We start from the raw sequence: 24,235 nt of genomic DNA, 5'->3' as shown, positions 1-24,235 counted from the left end.
ACGGTTTCTCTCTCCAGCACTCCTGACTTTGCATTGAGATCAATAGCATCAATAGTAAAAATTGCACTGGTGTAGCGATGTATAGTAAAAGAGCTGTGCTCGTTTGTGTTAATCAAGCTAATCCAGATGTTTTGCATGCATTCAGTTGTGTGGTGACACAGTTTCTTTCTCCAGCACTCCTGACTTTGCATTGAGATCAATAGCATCTATAGTAAAAATTGCATTAGTGTAGCGATGTATAGTAAAAGAGCTGTGCTCGTGTGTGTTAATCAAGCTAATCCAGATGTTTTGCATGCATTCAGTTGTGTGGTGACACAGTTTCTTTCTCCAGCACTCCTGACTTTGCATTGAGATCAATAGCATCAATAGTAAAAATTGCACTGGTGTAGCGATGTATAGTAAAAGAGCTGTGCTCGTGTGTGTTAATCAAGCTAATCCAGATGTTTTGCATGCATTCACAACAAAATTACAAAAACATTTTTTTTAAATTAATTTTCAAGCTAATCCAGATGTTTTGCATGCATTTAGTTTTGTGTTGACACTGTTTTTCTCTCCAGCACTCCTGACTTTGCATTGAGATCAATAGTATCTATAGTAAAGATTGCATTAGTGTAGCGATGTATAGTAAAAAGCTGTGCATGTGTGTGTTGTCCTCAGGTGTGTAGAGTGAAGTGGAGGGAGGCTCATGGCTTCCGTATGGGGCCTGGGCCAGATGTGGCGGCTGGGCCTGATTCTGGCGCTGACGGTCCGGCCGAGCACGGGTTGCCCCCCCCGCTGTGACTGCGCGGCGCAGATCCGATCCGTGTCCTGCCAGCGGAAACGCTTATCTGGCGTTCCGGAGGGAATCCCGACCGAGACGAAGCTCCTGGATTTAAGCCGGAACCGCTTGCGTTGGGTCGCGCCGGGAGATTTGGCTCCGTACCCGCATTTGGAAGAGCTGGACCTCAGTGAGAACCTCATCACGACCCTGGAGCCCAACGCCTTCGCCAGCCTTCAGGCCCTACACACACTCAGACTCAGAGCAAACCAGCTGAAGCTCGTGCCCATGGGGGCGTTCGCACGGCTGGCCAACCTCACCACACTGGACCTGAGTGAGAACAAGATCGTCATCCTGCTGGACTACACCTTCCAGGATCTGCGTAGCCTCAAAAACCTGCAGGTTAGTGTGTCAAAGTCCCTTAAAGGAAGACACCTGTATTTCTAGGAAAGGGTTTCCCAAACAGAGGACTGAATCAACTAATAAATATTAAAAGCATATTAATTTATTTTATCTCCAAGCTAATCCAGATGCTGTTCATTCACAATAAAAAATAAAATAAAAATTAACTAAAAAAAAATTCAAAGCATATTTATTTATTTATTTATTTACAAGATATTCCACATGTTTTGCATACGTTTCAAACAAAATTACTCAAAATTAATTAATTTAATAATTTATTTCTGAGCTAATCCAGATGTTTTGCATGGTAACAGCAAAATTACTCAAAATGAATTAAGTAATTAAATAATTAATTTCTAAACTAATCCAGATGTTTTGCATGTTTACAACAAAATTACTAAAAATTATTTATTTATTTCTGAGCTAATCCAGATGTTTTGCATGTTAACAGTAAAATTACTCAAAATTAATGAAAAATACATTTTCAAGTTAATCCTGATGTTTTGCACGTTAACAACAAAATTACTAAATTTATTTATTTATTTTCAAGCTAATCCAGACCTTTTGTATGCATTCACAACAAAATTACACAAAAAAAAAAAAAAAAAAAATATATATATATATATATATATATATATATATATATATATATATATATATATATATATATATATATATATATATTAATTTCTGAGTTTTGCATGCATTCACAACATTACAAACTATTTATTTATTTATTTATTTATTTATTTATTTATTTATTTATTTATTTATTTCTGAGCTAATCCAGTTGTTGTGCATGCATTCTGGATAAAACACAGGCATTATCTCTGTCAAATATCATCGTTTTTTATTTTCATTTTCATATAATTTTGTTTTTTGTAAACACTGTCATTATGTGCTGTGCTTTATGTCAAACATATTGCTCAATAAAACCACGTTAAATGCAGTCGTAATAATGTCTCTGTGTGTTTTGCAGGTGGGTGACAATGACCTGGTCTACATCTCTCACAAGGCTTTCTCAGGACTGATCGGTCTGGAAGATCTCACCATCGAGCGGTGCAACCTGACGTCCATATCGGGCCAGACTCTGTCCTATCTGCGTAACCTGGTGACCCTCCGCCTGCGTCATCTCAGCATCTCGGCTCTGGAGGACCAAAACTTCCGCAAGCTGTCCGCGCTGAGGGGTCTTGAGATCGAAAGCTGGCCCTTCCTGGAGTTCATCTCGCCGCTGAGCTTCCAGGGTCTCAATCTCTCCTGGCTTTTCATCACCAACACCAACATCACCTCCGTGCCATCCGCGTCCTTCCGGAACCTCGCCTACCTGACGTCTCTCAACCTTTCCTACAACCCCATCTCCGTGCTCGAGTCCTGGGCCTTTCGAGACCTCATCAGGCCTGTGGAAATATATTCTGTTTGTTTGCCCGCATGTCATGTGACCACACTGCAAAAAATGCTCAGCCCCACTTTATACTAGGTGGCCTTAAGTACTATGTACTTACATCAAAAAATAAGTACAATGTACTTACTGTGTTGAAATTGTATTGCAAAGCACTTTTGCTGATATGCGGTTGTTAAGGTTGACGTCATGCGGCAGCGCTTCCTGGTCCAAACGCTCTATCTTATGCCACAAGAAAAACTACAAACAGTGCTAATATACACACACAATGTGGTGTAATACTACAAAAAAAGCAATAATCTTAACCTTTTTCTCCATAGCAAAATTCCAGATGGCCAGACAGTGATTCATCTTTTATAAATCGTTAAAATATTAATGTCTGTAACGCTGTGACCAAAGAGACTGTTGTGTAGACTCTAAGTATTTAAAATGTTAAACTTTTTTAAATGTTTGATGTTTAATATGAAAAAATAGCGCTGATAAACGGGCGTCGATGGCATTCTCAAGTGAAACGAGTTGAGGTTTGGACCCAGACACGACGTTCCTTACGTCACGACTTAACAAGGGATTGAGGTGGAGACGGGTATTGCATCATCCAATGCATATCGCTCCATTTTACTTCGTTTTCCGGTTAAGAACGTCTTGGGCTGTTTTGCCAGTGTACAGTGTAAATGCAAATATCGGATATGGGTCGCTTTTAAAAGATGATGTAAGCGGGTCGTCAAAATAATCGGATATAGTCACCAAATCGGAATGTGCATCAAGACCTGCAGTGTAAATGCAGCCTTATTTATTTATTTAAAAAGGGACAATGTACATTAATCGACATTCATGAATGTAAATGTACCCAAATTAGCCCGAAGGCTAGTTTTCATTGGAAGTCCCTTTGCCAGATGTTATTAGGCCTAAAACTAGAGAAAATAAAAAAGAGAGAACAACAATAACAAAAGTAGTAAATCCAAACTTATAAACAACACTGGAGGAATATAATAAAAAAAAGAGACAATATATATATAAACATTATGTAAGAAGAGAGATAAAATAATAAAACAATAAAATAATGAAGATTCATCTACTTATATGGGGAAATATTGCATGAATATAATGTCAAATTAACACTAGATTAGGTTTATACAGATAAATAATGCTAACAAACTGTATTTACATTACATTTATACATTTAGCTTTTATACCAAACGACTTACAAAAGAGGACCAAAAGCTGCAAATACTTATTTTTAACTTCTGGATTTTGTTTTTTAGATAATGTCTCTCATAGTCGACATCCACCTACGATGACAATTTCAGACCCTCCATGATTTCCAAATGGGAGAACTTGCAAAATAGCAGGGTGTTCAAATACTTATTTTCCTCACTGTATATAAGATGTTATATGTGTAAAAAATATACACACATATTAATTTCACAGTTAATATTCAAATGAATGTTAAAAAAATCATAGACATATTTTAGATACTTTTTATTGACATAGTTATATATTTTTAAACATTTATTAGGCTTAAAAAAAACTACTTAAACTACTTAATTTAAGTAAACTTAAAACAATCCTTACATAAGCATTGACAACACATATATATTATATACATATAAATAAATTAAAAAAACGTATATATATATATATATATATATATATATATATATATATATATATATATATATATATATATATATATATATATATATATATATATATATATATATATATTAGGGGTGTAACGGTTCACAAAATTCACGGTTCGGTTCGATACGATACACTGGTGTCACGGTTCGGTTCGGTACGGTTCGGTATGTTTTAGATACAGCAAAAAGAAAAAATTGGCAGATAAATGACCTTTTTTAATTATTTTTTTAATAAAACTAACAAAGTATGGATTTTTTTTTTACATTGAACAATGATGGAGTTATACTTTACCCATCTTCTATGTAGTTACAGGAATAAGACATTAGCTCTTTACATTAGCTCTCTCCACACTTTTTTCACACACTACTGCTTCTGTCATCCCCCAAATCCTCACTTGTTTGACTCTCAAGGGGGCGTGTCTGAAGAACGTGGCTGTTCAGCTCCCATTCATAATGTAATGTGCCGTTACAGTCAGGTAGCTTTGTGTAGCCCTTGACATCCAGCCTGTTGTCAGAGCAACCGCTGTTGCTTTGGCCAATTGGTTCTCTCTTTGTGCTTTTGTTTTTTGGGACAAAGCAGGAATAACTGGCTGAAATGGGCTCGTGAAGGAACATTGTAACGGGGCTCAATTACTTTAAGCATGTTCTTAAAACTCCGTCTGCAGTGCGTATGAGGTGCGTTTTGCGTATATATATATATATATATATATATATATATATAATAACAAATTTTATATATAATAGCTGTCAATCGATTAACTAGAATAATAAAAAAAATCTGTGATTTAATCGCAATTAAAAGCACTTATAAATACTTATAAATACATTTTTAAAATATATTTAATGCCTTTCTGAATGCAATAACACTTTCCTTCCACAAAATGCGAAATACCTCTAGATTTGTTCCCTTCCAGCTGTGCTCTATATATTTATAATGAGTTTTGGAAAAAAAACACAAGCAATGGCTCTATCAAAAGGTTCTCCTACCTGAAAAGTCACTATATTGTGTGTTTGTAAACATGGTCTGAGTGCTGTCCTTCATCTCAAACATTTTGCTCCGTAAAGCCACTTGTAATAATGACTCTGTGCTTGTTTTCCAGGCTGAAGGAACTACACATGGTCAGCACCAATCTGCTCACCGTCGAGCCTCACGCTTTGGGAGGTTTGCGGCAAATCCGGGTCCTCAATCTGTCCAACAACGACCTGATCACGCTGGAGGAGAGCTCGTTCCATTCGGTAAACAGCCTGGAGACCCTTCGGGTGGATGGGAACCCGCTTTCTTGCGACTGTCGACTGCTTTGGATCCTGCAGCGCAGACGCACCTTAAACTTCGACGGGAAAATGCCGGTGTGCGCCGGGCCGCCGGAAGTTCAGGGATACCTGTTGAGCACCTTCACGGATTCGGCGCTGTTCGATTACTTCACCTGCCAGAAGCCGAAGATCCGGAACCGGAAGCTGCAGCAAGTGATGGCTCACGAAGGCCAGCCGGTGTCGTTTTTGTGCCGCGCCGAAGGCGAACCGACTCCGGCGATCATTTGGATCTCGCCGCAGAGGAGACGGATCACGCCCAAATCTAACGGCAGGATTACGGTGCTCCCCGGTGGGACTCTTGAGATCCGATATGCCCAGGTTACAGACAGCGGAACGTACATCTGCATCGCAAGCAATGCAGGCGGAAACGACACATACTTCGCCACGCTAACCGTCAAAGGCCAAGCCGTGGATTCGCCGCTCTTCTCCAATCGCTCGCTATACGCGGCCGATTTCAACGACACCGGGCTCAACAGCACGCGTGTCTTCCTAAAGTTCACACTGGATCTAACCACAATCCTCGTGTCCACGGCCATGGGCTGCATCACCTTTCTGGGCGTTGTGCTCTTCTGCTTCCTGCTGTTGTTTGTGTGGAGCCGTGGACGCGGCCAGCGCAAAAATAACTTCACCGTGGAGTATTCCTTCAGGAAGACGGAAGGACCGGCCACCACCAGCGGATCCGGAGCCACGCGCAAGTTCAACATGAAGATGATATGAAACCACGCAGCCAGGGGCCCGCTGGGAGACGCATAGACACCCAACACACACACACACACACACAGTGCTGATCGCAGACACACGCAGCTCGCCGTATGATCTGAGACACGGGGTGACCTGCAGTGCTGTTTTACTATTATTCGTATTGTGTTTATTTTATTAACTAAAACTATTTAAAAATGTACATTAAGTGAAAATTTTTTTAATTTTTGTTTAAAGTAGAAGTACTAAAATGAATACAATTAAACAGATTGCATGTATATTAGTATTTAGTATATATCATTTAAGTTTTTTAAATAACTAATTTTCACATACACACATTTGTTTATTTAATGTAAATAATATATAGTATATGTAGTAAATATACATAGTTTTTTACTGTTTTCATTCTACATTTAGTTAAAGTTTTAATACGTTTGTTGCTTTTTTGTTGGTTTGTTTTTTGTGTTTTTTTTTTATCCATATAGTTTTTCAGCATCTTTAGTAAATTTCAGTGTTTTCATTATATTAATTAGATGCATAATTATATGTCAATTACAAATTTTTATTATTTTTTGTGTTTATATATATATATATATATATATATATATATATATATATATATATATATACTGTATATATATTAAAACTAAAATTTAACAAAACTTAAATCTAAAATACTTAAACTATTAAAACTATATATATATATATATACATAGTTTTAATTTTAGTTTTATTATTTTGGTACTTCTACTTTAAACAAAAGTTCAAAATGTTTAAATTTATTTTTATTAAGGTCCTTTAAAATATAGCTTTAGTTAATAATAATAGCACAATCTACACAAGGCATGTAGGTCATAATAACATAACCTGGTTCTCACTGGCTTTCGCTTAAAAATATGATAACAAACATCAACATTTTGCCCTTTCAGGAGCAAATTTCAATTGGGAGATCTCAGATTTGCGCACAGGTTTCCTTTCAGCGGTTGTTTCCCGGCTCAGATCTGGATAACCATGAGCCACAGTCCTGAGTTTTATGGAAAAACTAAGGCACACAAATTTGCTCCTTAGAGTTGCTAATCAGCTCAGTAATTCAGAGACAAATAAAGCAGAGGCAATTTCCATAATGCGCTCTAATACAACGCCCACTTCCACAAAGCCACAGCTGAGAGGAGAAAACAACCGGGACTAAATTACACGGGAATCAATTGATTTCGCAAATTGTAATGGTGTGTTTGATTTGCGCCGAACAAACAAACACCACGAGAGGAGCCGTTCCATTGGCTTGGCGTTCTGCGATGAGCGACTGTGTGTACTGTAAAAAAAAAAAAAAAAAAACAGGTCTCCAATTGATAATGTTCAAGTGACTGATCACATCTACCTTTGTCACTTTTTGAATTGAATTTGTGTGATTTGATGCACTTTAATTCACAGAAATTCAACTTGGCCAACCGAAAAATTTAGATGTGATCAGTCACTTGAACATTTTCAATTGGAGACCTGATTTTTTTACAGTGTGAGTTGGGACAAACACACCGGCCGCATTTCGTCTCTGTCGGTCAGAAATACAGCCACGCCTTCGCTTCTGACCGCAGCCTAACGTGTGCCTAGATTGGGTCACATGAGGTCAGGTTTGCTGCTTACCCACAATCCTCCTCTATCCGCCCAATTCACGCACATGCCGACAGCCCACGAGCCTTCATGGGGGGAGGCAGCCTGAGTGTCGAGTCCACTAGACGTCATGCACAGAGAAAAACATGCACACACACACACACACACACACACACACTAAAGCCATATGTTTATATGAGGTTTACAGCAATAGATCTGTGCACTTTGATTCACATTCAAAAACATGTTCACTCTTTATCAATAAGGTTGCTAATATTATTTATTAAACAAAGATGAATAAATAATGCATTGTTAATGTTAGTTAATACCATTTTATTTTTATACTCCGCCTCTGCTGAACTAATAAGTGATTCATTCATGCACATTAGCTTTGCATCACTGTGAATTCATTTTTTTGCCTGTAGATGCATTGCAGATAATAATATTAATAATATATATCGCATCTCTTGCACTAACATTTACCATAATGCATGGTTTTCTCTCATCCTGACAGTCTGTGTTTTTGGCGGCCGGTGTGTGAAAGTCTCTGCTTCTCCTGCCCAGTCCGACCCCCACCCCCCCATCCCCCATGATGTCATTTCCTCTTCCCCCCCACCCCCCGACTGGGTCTCAATGAGGGAGGGTCCCTGGCTGGTGACCACGAATGTACATGAAGTCATGTCGCCCATCTAGTCCATGTGTCTTTGACTGTAGAGGGTATTATATTTCTATATCATTCATTTCAGATGTGGTTTTTTTTTTGTACTCTTTTTTTTTTCTTTAGCGTTTTGAAAAGCGTCAACCGAAACTGAATCTGTTCTCCACACCGCAGCCGCTTTCAGCACAAAGGTTTATTGCCATCGTTTAACAGCCGGCAGCTGGCGTTGAGGACAGATTAAAGTTAACCAATAAGCTACAAGAGCCATAATCGCAGAATGTTATAACTTAAACTCACCTGGAGAGTGTGTCTGTGTAATATGATCAATACAGTCAAACCTGCTGGATATCGCTTTCATCTGAAACATTTTACACTCACAAATGGCTAATCATAAAGAAATAGCAAAGAATCAAAGACATCCTAACAAGATCAGTAAATATTACAGTTCTTATTATCAATCAGGTCTTATATTCCAGTGGCATTGTTGCATCCTCTACTCAAACGCTGTTAGTAATGATGCTTTACCAGACAAGAGATTCATTTGTTGCTCCATTGAGTTTGTCTTACATAAGGCATACTACTCTCTGTTCATCTAATCAGAAGAAGATTCTGCTTTCAAGATGCCTTGATTTGGTGCAGTTCGAAAGCAGCTTGCATGTGTACATAAAATTAACACTCGCCTCAAATGTGAGTTAAAATCGTCGTTAGAGAGTACAGTCATCGTCAGTTGGCCGATAAAATTTGTATAAATTCTAACAATGCAAAATTGTTAATGTCTTGTCGATTTAAATATTCAAGCTCAAGAAGACTCAAAAGGGATGTTTATTGTCGAAGCGCGCGCCCAGAAATCTGTTTGCTGCATCCCAATTCACTTATCTGTCCTAAATATTATTCGAAATTAGACTTAGACGTCCCAAATCTTAGTATGTTGAGTACTCCAAAAATACCCGGATGGTCTACTTTTTGTTCAGATCCGTGCACACTCTATAGAGACTAATATTTCCCTCAACCCGTTGAACATTGGACGAGGATCTGATTAGAACTTGTCTCTAGTGATATGTTACTCTAATCTGACGACTTTTTTCCAGTAACGAGTAATCTAACGTGTTACTATTTCCAAACCAGTAATCAGATTAAAGTAATTTATCCAAGTCACTGTGAGTTACTATAGTAGTAATTTTCCTTAGTAAAAAATGTAAAAATATATTTTTGCTTTCTTCGCGTCTCTGGGAGAGTATTTTTTTCAGGAAATATTTTTTATTTCAACTTAAAATGTCAGGCGATACATTGTTGACGTTGCTGTTAAAAATGCACTTCCAATAAAGGGAGTGTTGCCAAAAACGGTCGTCATTTCTGTGTTGAGGCGGCGGCGGTGCTGTCGGAAACTGCTGAATGTAACTAATAAAGTAACGTGTAATCTTACTTAGTTACTTTTAAAATCAAGTAATTTGTAAAGTAACTAAGTGACTTTTTAACGGAGTAATCAGTAATCTGATTACTTTTTCAAAGTAACTGTGGCAACACTGCTTGTCTGGCTTTCGCCGATCTTTTAGGATCGAACATCGCTCTGGGGAGTCTGCTCTGTATTTTCTACTGCACAAGAGGCGTGATCAATGGACATAGTTCAAATGACTCCGTACGCAATTGGATGGTCCTTCAACCAATCAGACCACAAGCGTGATCAACGGGCAACGACCCATCGCCTCTATCCGTCATCGTGTTAAACCCGCCAATAGTGTGCCAGGTGGATAAGCCAGTCTGTGATTGGTTCCCCCAAATGTGTAACAGAAGCAGGATAAATTACAGGTTTCTAAACTGAGCTGCAGAGTGAAATCAAATCGCCGGCAGATCAGGCTGGGTTTACCCAGTCTAGATTAGAACTACATACACAAATAAAAAGCGTTGAAAAAACTACAAACATGGCAGTTGTGTGAGTCCGATGGGTTTGAGTGATTAATAATCAGTATCTAACCTGACAAAAACATGTTATCCACATTTTATTACACGGCTCTGCGAAATACTTGATTCTGATTGGTCAATCGCGCATTCCAGCGGTATGTTATTTCCAGATAACAACCGCTCATCCGGGTACTATGAGTTATCTTGACCGGTACTACGTCTGCATATTTTATCCGCAACAGCATTGTGAACATTGGTCATTAACTTTTAAATGCATCATTATGCAAATTTCAAACACATGAGGAGGCAAGATGATTGACAGGAAGCACGTTCTAATAAACGTCCAGTTTGTCCCAAAGCTTGCCTAATCTTCTGCTACACATTGAAAAGTATGTACTATTTCTTCACAAAACACTACATACCTTTAGGGTGCAGTAGGCGCATTGCGAGTACTGAACTGAGTTCTCTTTCACGTCTTCTTGCGCTTGAACTGACTTTTTTTCAAATAAAATTGTCAAAATGCCCGTCTAGGCAAGTATCCTTGTAAACATAACATAAATATTAATAGTCAGTTATGTCTTAGACATAAACAGTTGAGAAATAAAACGCATGTGTAACAGTGTATTAGATCTGTACATTCACTCTTAAAGGGACAGCAGCCTAATATTCCTTCTGCTGTCTTTGATTTTACTCATGGCTATTGACTGAATAACTTATGTAATTTGTTGTTTGGAACAGAGCGTATCACTCTTTAATTATTTGTGTAATCTTTGATGAAGATGATCAAACAATATGGCATGATCTAATTAGTTATGATGACATAAATCGAGTTGTTTCAGTGTGACATCCAGCAGGTTTGGCTGTATTTCATCTTTCGAAAACGGGGACAAATGATTAATGCCTGGAATAGGTGAAGTAAACATATCAGGTTTGGTGACCCTTAGCTGTTTCGTTTCATTGTTCTCAGACCTCACCGACATCATCCGCAGTCAGTAGGTTGGAGTTGTGGTCGTGTGAGTACAGTAGATGTTGTCCATGTGGCCTGTGACTCGGTGTTGTTGATTGGTTGAACTGTTTGTTTAGTTTAGCTCTTTCTGTTAGCGTTAGCCTCTAGCCGTGCAGTCAGTCACTGTGTTTAGGTGTGGTGATGTTAGAGCGAAAGATTGGAGGCTCAGCCGGGATTGAACCCACGACCGCCCGGCTTCCTCTCAACTGACCCTTCCTTTCTGCATCGTATCATTCCCGTCCATGAACTGGATTCAGTGCGACACTGTTCAAAGGATTATTTATAAGGATTGATAAAGCAGACTCAACATATTTATTTCCTTTTCCGAATTGAATCCACTTTGTTTACGAAAAATGCCTGAGGATACCAAAGGGTTGAGCAAAATTCAGAATTTAAGAATTGATATTGAATTCGTCATTGTGATTTTCAACTGAAATGAACCACAGGATGTTAAATTTAAACTTGAATTGCTATTTCCAAAAGAAATTCAACAGTTTTGACTAATCATATTCCTTAAAAACTAAAAGATAAACTAACACATTTTATATTTTCACAGCAATTAAACACATGTATTTTTTTAGTGTTTTTTTTTTTAATTTATTTGACAATTTTAGTATCACTGATATAGGCTACTATTATAGTTTTCGTTAATATTTTGAATTGGAAATTTACATTTTAATTATTAATTTTGTTGTGTTTTTGTCTTTTTTACTAATGTATTTTAAAGATTATATCATGTTTATTATAATTTATTTAGTTTATTATTTTAGTACCTCATCTTAAACCAAACAAAAATGAGACGATTTGCCTTTTGCAATTAGCTAATTACATAATAATATTAATAAAATAAAATTAATATATATATATATAGGTTTGACTGTATTGTTCATATATATATATATATATATATATATATATATATATATATATATATATATATATATAAATATATATTTATATATATATATAGATTATTTAAAGTTTTTTTTTTTAGTTAAAAGTAATACCCTGCAATAAAATAAAAGTAAAATGATCAAATATAATGGTAAAATCAAATATATACTAATAAAATGATAATTCAATAAGTGACATTTGAAATTGAAAATGATTGATGTGATGTTTATAATAAATTCATATGTATTCTTCATTCAAATTCTACATTACAATTTCGCATCCTATACTGCAGTTAAAATTCAGGAACTGAATTTGGTTTTAAAAGACATATCAATTATTTTCTGAATGATGCTCAACCCTCCAATATGAGACACATCAGACATTTACATAAGATGCTGAATCTATGATTGTGTGATGATCATGTATGAATTGTGCCAGTCTTTTATTTGCTCTTATTCAGCCTGATGATGATGATGATGATTTCTCAAGCAGCATCACATGTAGATTAAGTGCAGCGCCCTCTGTTGAGCGTGACCTCCATCCAGTCTCTCTCTCTCTCTCTCTCTCTCTCTCTCTCTCTCTCTCTCTCTCTCTCTCTCTCTCTCTCTCTCTCTCTCTCTCTCTCTCTCTCTCTCTCTCTCTCTCTCTCCCCATCTTGCCGCCCAGAGCAACATTACAAGCATCTGCCAACATTAAGGCACATGGAGATGCTGGAAACGGCTGAATTTCCACTGGCTGTGTTCAGAATGGAATACTGCACACTGCATAATGCTTACAATTTTTTTTAAATATATAGTAGCCTATGTGAAAATGTATGCAGTGTGCAATGTTTTAAATGGTGCTACATTGTCAGTGCATTGCATTGTGGGATGCACACAGTGCACTTGTTGTATACTGTACATTTTAGTAAATGCAGTAGGTCGTCTGGGTTATTTGCATATGGAAGACAAACAGTACACGTGTTATTATATGTTATTCTGAACACAGCCATTCTCATGCACATGCTTCCTGAAGCACACCACCAAGGTCATTTTGTTTTCTTCATATCAAAGATGGCATGTTCAATAAAAACTGCTGTCTCATAAGCTCTCAAACAGGATCTGCTTTGTGATTTCATGTTCCTTTATTCAAGCCGATAGTCTGTTTCCTCATTAGCCCAGGCAGCGGAGCAGATGCACCTCTCATCTCCAGAAAGTAGGTCTTATGGTCCCCGGGCCCCACGTCAGTCTGCTCTTCACTGTCTCCTATTGATTCTTAAAGGGATAGTTCAACCAAAAATTACAATTCTGTCATTTAATGACTCGCCCATGTCGTTCCTCATCGTTCAGAACACAAATATAGATATTTTTTAATTAAATATGAGCGCTTCAGTCCCTACTTTGACACTTCAAAAAAAAGTTAATAGAGGTCGTAAAACTAATCCATATTGAGCGGTTTATCCGAATTGTCTGACGAGACTCGATATCCTTTTATATGATGAACAGATTTGAACACACAATTTCAGAATCTATAATGTGAAAATCGCTCACTTTAATAACTAAAACATCACGAAATGTTTCAAACTCTGTTTCTGAACCGTTTATGTATGCATCACATAAAAACATTGCTTTTACATGACTTTAGTTGTGTTTGCCATGTCGCTATTACGCATTAACGTAAACAAAAACCTAGCATCCACCGCTAATAGGCTAGTTTCCGGCAATAACGAGGGCGTTGCTGTTTAGTATTTATATAGCTAAATTAAATGTTAGTGTATTGTTTTATTTCGGCGTTAACCTCAGAAAATTTCATATTACACTCCTAAATTATGCTTGAGTGCTATCATACTAGTTAAAGGAAGGTCAGACACCGTTCTTTAATCATTTAAAAATGAAAAACTTGTTTAAAAACGTGCATAATGATGTGTTTTAGGTGATCTACTGTACAGTCGTGTTTATCTGCTCTGAACGGTTGTGGAGGATGAAAACATTGGCTTTGTGCTGCCGCTGAGGTGAATTTCTTGACGTGTAATTTTACTGCCATCTAGTGGAAGCAACAGCCAAACCATTGAGAATCTCCTTCCACGATTCAGGTTTTGAAGCTCTTCATCTGCCATATCTCTCGGATAATTTTATGCAGACATAAATATGACTGTTAGTCCCATAATACATGGCAGAAAGTGCTTTTTTCTACCTTCATGGTCATGAAAAACTCATGATCTTTATTCCATGTGTGGCAGTTCAGGTTTATCAAGTAGGTACACAAACAAAACTATAGTCTTGCTGTAGGACACAGCCTTTTTAGAGTTAAATAAGATTCCATTGATTTGACTGTAGTAAAATTAGTGTGAAACTCAACAATTGTGTCCAACTCAACAATTGTTAATATTTCTACTTGTAATAAATTAGGTTCAGGAATGCTATTCTTCAGACAGTTTCCGTTTGGGATCTCTGCATGACTTTGGATTTATTTTCTTTAAATTTTATGACATTTTGAGCCCTAAACTTTCCCTGTACTTGTGTAAAAATTCATCCGATGTCTTTATTGCTCGCTGTGAGATTGGATGAAAACATTGTTTGACTCAATTGTCTGAATATGAGCCATATTCTAGTGAGATGTTTCCCAAGTTTGTGAATATTTCAGGTATGACATGATGTGTTTTTTCTGGGAGCTTATACGTTTCTTAAGCAATATATTCTTGTCTTTTGCAATGAGACATGATTTCTGTTCTTCTATCTAGACATAGATATTTCTCAATGTTTGTGGACATTAATAGAGTTACTGAGCTCGGTCCTAGATATCATTGGTATATCAGATATTTCAGGTGAAATGATTGAGCTTCTTATTCATGCACATCACCTTTTAACCTTTGCTAAATCATGCAGGAGGTTTTCAGAGCACATGATGAATGAGAGTCGGTCAGAAAATGCCGCTTTAAACTTCCATCCAATCTCACAGCGGCCTAGTCTTGTCTGTTATAATGTGTATGTTGTTTCAAGTGTTTATCTGTTATTTTCTATGCATATGTTTGTTTTATACTTTGTCTTGTAAAAAAAGAAAAGAAAAAGAGACTTTTATTCATAAAAGCATGTTGTACCCTGTTCACGGTGTTGGCTGTTTCTTGTCTGTTTGTGTTTCTGCTCATTTATCTGTTCAGAGTATTCATCTTTTGCCCTCTCTAGTATAAGGTTTGGCCATATAGCAACAATTTATTTATCTTTTCTCTCACTATTCTGAAATAGTTATACATTAAGGTGTTTTAAGGCCACGTGATGTTTTGATATCAATTGCTAAAGTGTTTAAATTGTTGTAATATGTGCATTTATTCTAAATTATTAAATAGGTTAATTTTTATATATGGCAAATTTGTACTATAAATGGAAATTATTATGTTATTCCATTTGCATTTATAATAATATAATTGCATTTATAGTAACCATTAAAGGGATAGCTCACCCAAAAATTGAAAAGTAGCCCATGATTTAGGTCATCCTAGGTATATATGACTTTCTTCTTTCAAACGAACACAATCAGTTATATTAGAAACATTATATATAATTTTATGATGATGGATATCACTTTTATGATGGATATGATGCACTTTTATGATGATAAATGCAGTTTTATGATGAATCAATTCACTTTTATGATAATAGATGCACTTTTATGATGGAAAGATGCACTTTTATGATGATAGATTCGCTTTTATGATGGATAGATTCGCTTTTATGATGGATAGATTCACTTTTATGATGGATAGATTCACTTTTATAATGGATAGATTCACTTTTATGATGGATAGATTCACTTTTATGATGATAGATTCACTTTTATGATGGATAGATTCACTTTTATGATGGATAGATTCACTTTTATGATGGATAGATTCACTTTTATGATGGATAGATTCACTTTTATGATGGATAGATTCACTTTTATGATGATAGATTCACTTTTATGATGGATAGATGCACTTTTATGATGGATATGATGCACTTTTATGATGATAGATTCACTTTTATGATGGATAGATTCACTTTTATGATGGATAGATTCACTTTTATGATGATAGATGCACTTTTATGATGATAGATTCACTTTTATAATGGATAGATTCACTTTTATGATGATAGATTCACTTTTATGATGATAGATTCACTTTTATGATGATAGATTCACTTTTATGATGGATAGATGCACTTTTATGATGATAGATTCACTTTTATAATGGATAGATTCACTTTTATGATGATAGATTCACTTTTATGATGATAGATTCACTTTTATGATGATAGATTCACTTTTATGATGGATAGATGCACTTTTATGATGGATATGATGCACTTTTATGATGATAGATTCACTTTTATGATGGATAGATTCACTTTTATGATGGATAGATTCACTTTTATGATGATAGATGCACTTTTATGATGATAGATTCACTTTTATGATGGATAGATTCACTTTTATGATGATAGATTCACTTTTATGATGGATAGATTCACTTTTATGATGGACAGATGCACTTTTATGATGGATAGATGCACTTTTATGATGGATAGATTCACTTTTATGATGATAGATTCACTTTTATGATGGATAGATTCACTTTTATGATGATAGATTCACTTTTATGATGGATAGATGCACTTTTATGATGGATATGATGCACTTTTATGATGATAGATTCACTTTTATGATGGATAGATTCACTTTTATGATGGATAGATTCACTTTTATGATGATAGATGCACTTTTATGATGATAGATTCACTTTTATAATGGATAGATTCACTTTTATGATGATAGATTCACTTTTATGATGATAGATTCACTTTTATGATGGATAGATGCACTTTTATGATGGATATGATGCACTTTTATGATGATAGATTCACTTTTATGATGGATAGATTCACTTTTATGATGGATAGATTCACTTTTATGATGATAGATTCACTTTTATGATGGATAGATTCACTTTTATGATGGACAGATGCACTTTTATGATGGATAGATGCACTTTTATGATGGATAGATTCACTTTTATGATGATAGATTCACTTTTATGATGGATAGATTCACTTTTATGATGATAGATGCACTTTTATGACGGATAGATTCACTTTTATGATGATAGATTCACTTTTATGATGGATAGATTCACTTTTATGACAGATAGATTCACTTTTATGATGATAGATTCACTTTTATGATGATAGATTCACTTTTATGATGGATAGATTCACTTTTATGATGGATAGATTCACTTTTATGATGATAGATTCACTTTTATGATGGATAGATTCACTTTTATAATGGATAGATTCACTTTTATAATGGATAGATTCACTTTTATGATGGATAGATTCACTTTTATGATGGATAGATTCACTTTTATAATGACTTTTATGATGGATAGATTCACTTTTATGATGGATAGATTCACTTTTATGATGGATAGATTCACTTTTATGATGGATAGATTCACTTTTATGATGGATAGATTCACTTTTATAATGACTTTTATGATGGATAGATTCACTTTTATGATGGATAGATTCACTTTTATGATGGATAGATTCACTTTTATGATGGATAGATTCACTTTTATAATGGATAGATTCACTTTTATGATGGATATGATGCACTTTTATGATGATAGATTCACTTTTATGATGGATAGATTCACTTTTATGATGATAGATTCACTTTTATGATGGATAGATTCACTTTTATGATGGATAGATTCACTTTTATGATGGATAGATTCACTTTTATGATGGATAGATGCACTTTTATGATGATAGATTCACTTTTATGATGGATAGATGCACTTTTATGATGGATAGATTCACTTTTATGATGGATAGATTCACTTTTATGATGGATAGATTCACTTTTATGATGGATAGATGCACTTTTATGATGGATAGATTCACTTTTATGATGGATAGATTCACTTTTATGATGGATAGATTCACTTTTATGATGGATAGATTCACTTTTATGATGATAGATTCACTTTTATGATGGATAGATTCACTTTTATAATGGATAGATTCACTTTTATAATGGATAGATTCACTTTTATGATGGATAGATTCACTTTTATGATGGATAGATTCACTTTTATAATGACTTTTATGATGGATAGATTCACTTTTATGATGGATAGATTCACTTTTATGATGGATAGATTCACTTTTATGATGGATAGATTCACTTTTATGATGGATAGATTCACTTTTATAATGACTTTTATGATGGATAGATTCACTTTTATGATGGATAGATTCACTTTTATGATGGATAGATTCACTTTTATGATGGATAGATTCACTTTTATAATGGATAGATTCACTTTTATGATGGATATGATGCACTTTTATGATGATAGATTCACTTTTATGATGGATAGATTCACTTTTATGATGATAGATTCACTTTTATGATGGATAGATTCACTTTTATGATGGATAGATTCACTTTTATGATGGATAGATTCACTTTTATGATGGATAGATGCACTTTTATGATGATAGATTCACTTTTATGATGGATAGATGCACTTTTATGATGGATAGATTCACTTTTATGATGGATAGATTCACTTTTATGATGGATAGATTCACTTTTATGATGGATAGATGCACTTTTATGAACTTCAAAACATAAACAGGCACTGCCATTATAACGCTTTGTAGAACCAGGGCATTTTTAATATAACTGATTGTGTTTGTCTGAAAGAAGAATGTCATATACACCTAGGATGACCTAAATCATGATGAGAGTAAATGGGGTGAGTAGGCTGAGTAAATCATGAGATCGATCATTTTCATTTTTGGGTAAACTATCCCTTTAAAGCTGCTGTCCGTAAGATTTACAAAAATTATATAATGAGACTGTACAACATGAATCCATTTTCCAAACCGTGTTTTTGTCTTACCCTGAATCATTATGGTACACTTATAATAAGTATTTATATTGGGACTATTTCAGGCCAGACAGGTAGGTACCGCTGCGGAGGAGCACAGTCCCTGCGTGATCCGCCATAGACATAAACGGAGAGAAGTAGCTCCGGCTGCAATGCTCTTCTGCAAGAAGGTCTGTTAACCACTAGAGTGCAAAAAGATACGAACTGCAGCTTTAAGCAAACATAATGGTTTCTTTTGAGTTTGAGTCTTAAAATTAAAACTAGTTAACAAATTATGCAAATACAAATTATATATATAATTAAATATATTTTAAGCTGGCTTAATTTTCCATTGTGGTACAAATGTCCCCTTTTCCCTCAAAAAACAATCTTTAATGTTGAATAAAAACATGTCATACTGTCTTCTCCAGTCCAGCAGAGGGCAGTGTTTTGGTTCCACACTAGCGCTACAGTGTTTCTGTTTCTGTCACTCAAAAGATGAAACAAAGTGATTTTTCCCCCATTTTTTATTTACTTAATTATTCAAAACACACAATTGAATTGTATTTACCCATACTGGTCTTTTTAGTTCATTGATGTTCTATAACAGTTATCACTCAGGTTTTGCCAACTTTAAAGGACACAACACATGAACTGTCACTGTACAGGCCTTCATAACCACTGAGATCAAGACTGGGAAACAAAACCATGGGAATAAAACAGTTGCGATGTACGAGATATGCAACTTTTAATACCATTGTGGAATTTAACATTATTTTGGACTAAATTTCTTAAAGTAAGACTGATGCAGCGCTCCATTCGCCATCGGGTATGAGATATAGGCCTATTCATTCTTTCGGTTTTCCCAAGAAAAAATTGAAATTATGGCATTCAATCACAATTATGAGATGAAAATTCATAAAGTCATAATTTCGAATTTTCATTGCATAAATATGACTAAGTATGGCATCATTTTGACTTTTTTTTGTCATAATTATGATTTACCAAAGCATGATTTTTGTTTATATTGTGGAAATGAGCTTCCATAACATTTCGACTTTTCATCTCATAAAAAGATGAAGTATAGGCTATGGCATCATTTCGAATTTTTTTGTTTGTTTGTTTTTGTCAAAACTACGATTTACCAAAGCATGATTATTTTTATGTGGTAGCCTAAATGGGCATTCATAACATAATTTCGGCTTTTCATCTCATAAATAGGCTATGACTTAGTATGGAATCATTTCGACTTTTTTGTCATAATTATGATTTACCAAAGGATGTTTTTATTTTTAATTAGCCTATGTGGCATAACATAATCTCTGCTTTCAATTTAGCTACCAAAGCATGTTTTTTTTATTTTTATTATGTGGCGGAAATGGGCTTTCATAATCTCTGCTTTTCATCTGGTAAATATGACTTAGTATGGCATAATTTTTTGTCATAATTACGATTTACCAAAGCTTGATTTTATTATTATGTGGCGGAAATTGCGTTCCATAACTGAGCGAACTCCCGCCCAATTGCCGTTTGAATTTCGCCCGCGAAATTTCGCCGAGCAACGGTAAATGCGACTGCACTATTATTCTCTCAGCCAAATCATTGTCCTTGTTTGTTTCTTCTTTGCACTGAAGTTTCTCCAGACGCTATAGTTATTGGAACAAATACCAGGGCAGAAGAACACATGCGGGTACTTGTGAGTTGAGCAGGCACTTTGTGGAGAATCGTGGAGATATTATATTTGATATGGGATCGGCGTGCTCCTCAGGCATTCAATCACAATACCCTGAGTCACATGATGGTGTTAATCGAGGGAAGATGGCGGAAAATGAGAGGGAAAGAACTTGCATAGCTCTCAACGTCTGACAAGATGGATCATATTCATCCAGAAACTACAGGTAAACAACATCTCTTTTGTCTTGAATAACGAATCATCTATTAAAGCAACAGCTCATCCAAATATAAACATTTAGGCCTACTCATCATCATGTCAGTCCAACTCTTTTTGACTGAGAAATTAAACAAGAAACGATAAATGTTTAGCGAAATGTGTTTACATACAATCCAGGTTTCCAAGTCCGGAGTTTTCCAGCAGAATTTGCCTACTTTTAAAATGTTGAGGTGGGTTTATATCCTACCAATTATAAAACTGTGCTAGATGTTAAGTTTTGTGAATGGTATGGACCTTTATGGAAAGAGTTTTATGATTACTACTGTAGTGTTTTTTTAAGCTGTATAAAATATGTAACCCTATCCCTTAAGAAAATGAACTGTGGTTTTACTACAAACAAAAAAAACATGGCTATTATAGTTAAATCATGGTAACCACAAATTAACCTAGTTTATAGCATTCATGTGCTCTCTGAATTATCGTAAATACTAGTTTCCTAGGCAAAAATTGCACATGAACGCCCTCCCATTTCGAAACTTTAATGGGATGAGCTCGTAATCACGATTTCATAAGTGGGAATTATTAAGTTTCCGTCCGAGGCGGCATTAAACATGGTATTTGTGGTACAACTGTGGTTATATAAATTGGAATCAATTAGTCATGGTTAGGCTACTACACTTTTACTATAATAAAACTATGGTTATTTTCCGTAAGGGATATTTTAGGTGTGGGTAGAGGCGCATTTTGAGTTTTGCACCATTGTTGATTGGCAATTGGGAAAGTTTTGTTTAGCAGGCCTGGCAACCCTACAATGAATGCAGGGATCATCATTTGGAACGATTTGAGGGTGAAAGTACCTGGAAAGGGATTACATAAGATCAAACTGTTTCGGTTTGAAAGCCTCTCTGTAAAATGACTAAATCAGAGCTGTTCTGAAATACAGTTACCATGGCAGTCTGCTAAAAAAAATCCATATTATGCTTTGTGAAGGCTTTAAACGCTCAGCTGCACTCATCGCTCACAGCGTTTCTTTCCCAGTCTTGAGTCTTTACAGCGACTATCTCTCAAGCGTTCTTTCTCGTCTTTTGTTCTTCTCCTTATTGGAAATTGATTGTCTTCTACCATCACAAAGACACATGGTTCTGATTGATTCTCTGGTACCAGAGGAAGGAGGAGGATTCGCCCGCGGGGTCTCGGATCTGAACACACAGGGAGATTTTAAACAAAAGATGTTGTTTATCCGACAGAGACGAACATCTGCATGTTGATCGACCACACGTGAAATTATAGATAAAAGAGTGAATCTCACAAAACCTGACAAGACATGTCCAGCTCATATTTCAACCAGAAATACAGGGAACGGAGAAATTATATTATTGTATAAAATGTTATAATAATAATAATAGATTTTATTTATCATGCACTTTATTCCCAAGAATCTCAAAGTGCAACAATGGAAAGTGAAACATTTTTTGAATAAAAATGAATAAAAAGTAAATTATAGAATAATACAAACAGTCAACCAACACATAACAGTTAAAACCTTTTCTAAACAGAAAACGGAGCTGATGGTGGATTATATATTGTATATTTCCACCTGCCATGATTTTCTCAGCTTTGCTACATTAAAATGTGGCTTTTTTTAATGAAACTTCAAGTATTGATAAAAATAAATAAAAAATGCATGAAGCTAGAATGCATGTTCAGATATTCATACAACAAAATAATCTGCGGGAGTGTATTACATTTTTGTGAAAATTGTCAAAAATGCTGGCGACTTAAAATCCTGGCAGGGAAAGAGTTAAAGCATTTAGGTAATTTAATGTATTATTTAATGCATTTTTAAAAAAAATAATAATTTAACGTTAAGAGCTAAGAAAATCTTCATACTAAATCTGCCATTTTCTTATTTTTCCTTGTGTTTTTGGCTGAAATATGACCCAGACATTTCTCAGTGATATTCGCCTAATAATTCTGTACCTAAAGAAACAACCTTGATTTAACTTAATTGAACTTTCATTTATAGATGCGGGACAGAAGGGAGAGCACTATTGTCAAACAAAGCAGATAGACAAAATGTTAAATAAATAAATAAATAAATTCTTGATCATCTGGTCAGACCGCATTGGGCAAATCCTGGTTCCTCCTGCCTCTCCCTGACCGTGACGTACGAGTCGTCCTGTCTCTGAACAGTGAGATTAATATCCATGCATAAAAGAATCACCAGCGTTTCGCTAACGACAGAAAAGCTGGTTTTCATTATCTTTTTTTTTTCTCTTTTTTTAAATATCAGGATCACTTGAACACGCACAACAAACACTAATAATTCAACTCAAATGCATTTTCCTTTGGACAGAAACATGGGTCAATAAATGAAATTAAGAGAGAGAAAAAAGAAAATTAACTTTCAAATGAAAAAAACAAGTACACAGCAATTCGCCCCATGATATTACTTTGGTCTCTAAAGCTCATTTTGGTGTTTCTCATAATTCATAGGAACTAACTACTACACAAGCTTTGGATAATTTCAGGCAATCTGGACTACCGTGGTCAAACGTTTCATAGCGTGACACCAGGATGCTTTCTAGTTGCTATGATGCACTTAAATGTTCAGTAATCCTCAACTTTTAAAATAAAATGTTGATTTTTTTAGAGGGAGCATGCCAAAATAAAGAGGAAAATTACTCAACTCAACAAGACAGTACAGAACAGTAAAAAGCTTCAAGTCACAATATTTCCAAAACTATTATTTTAGCAGTATTATCTTCTACTATCATCATTATTGTTTCATCAGATTACCTTTACATTACAAGTATTTGAGGTATATCAGAATTCTCATTGTCAACACGTGCCTGCCAGTGTGAAATGACATGATTGGTCGAATGTCTGTGAGTATGACCGATGGAGGCATATGATTGGACAGTGCAGGTATACCTCAGTTTTACACAATTATCACAAACACACACTTCCAGAATACTGTAAATTACACAAAAATAGCTCTGTCGGAAGTGTGTGTGTGAATCCAGAGGCATTGCCGCACGTCGGGAGCTGGGATTACAGAAATATCACACTCCTGCGCACTTCATAGAGAAATAAATACATAAAATAAATAAATGCAGCAAATAGAAAAACAACTACTTTCATAAAAAAACAAAGTGCTTTATCAGAATGGA

At 35.3% G+C, this 24,235-nt stretch overlaps 1 protein-coding gene across 1 annotated transcript in view; it reads left to right on the top strand.

Annotated features, from left to right (window-relative positions):
* LOC137089335 (leucine-rich repeat and immunoglobulin-like domain-containing nogo receptor-interacting protein 3) overlaps positions 1-6,274 on the top strand; it is an 80,478-nt gene extending 74,204 nt beyond the window's left edge. The window contains exons 2-4 of the mRNA XM_067452899.1: positions 658-1,159; positions 2,139-2,554; positions 5,299-6,274. Of these exons, the coding sequence (XP_067309000.1) occupies positions 686-1,159; positions 2,139-2,554; positions 5,299-6,226 (1,818 nt within the window). The 5' untranslated portion in view covers positions 658-685 and the 3' untranslated portion in view covers positions 6,227-6,274. The remainder of the gene's footprint in view (positions 1-657; positions 1,160-2,138; positions 2,555-5,298) is intronic.
* Positions 6,275-24,235: the final 17,961 nt, after the last annotated feature.

Source organism: Pseudorasbora parva, chromosome 9, assembly GCF_024679245.1.
Source record: "Pseudorasbora parva isolate DD20220531a chromosome 9, ASM2467924v1, whole genome shotgun sequence".
Taxonomy (NCBI): Eukaryota; Metazoa; Chordata; class Actinopteri; order Cypriniformes; family Gobionidae; genus Pseudorasbora; species Pseudorasbora parva.
This window is presented reverse-complemented; position numbering and strand designations above follow the sequence as displayed.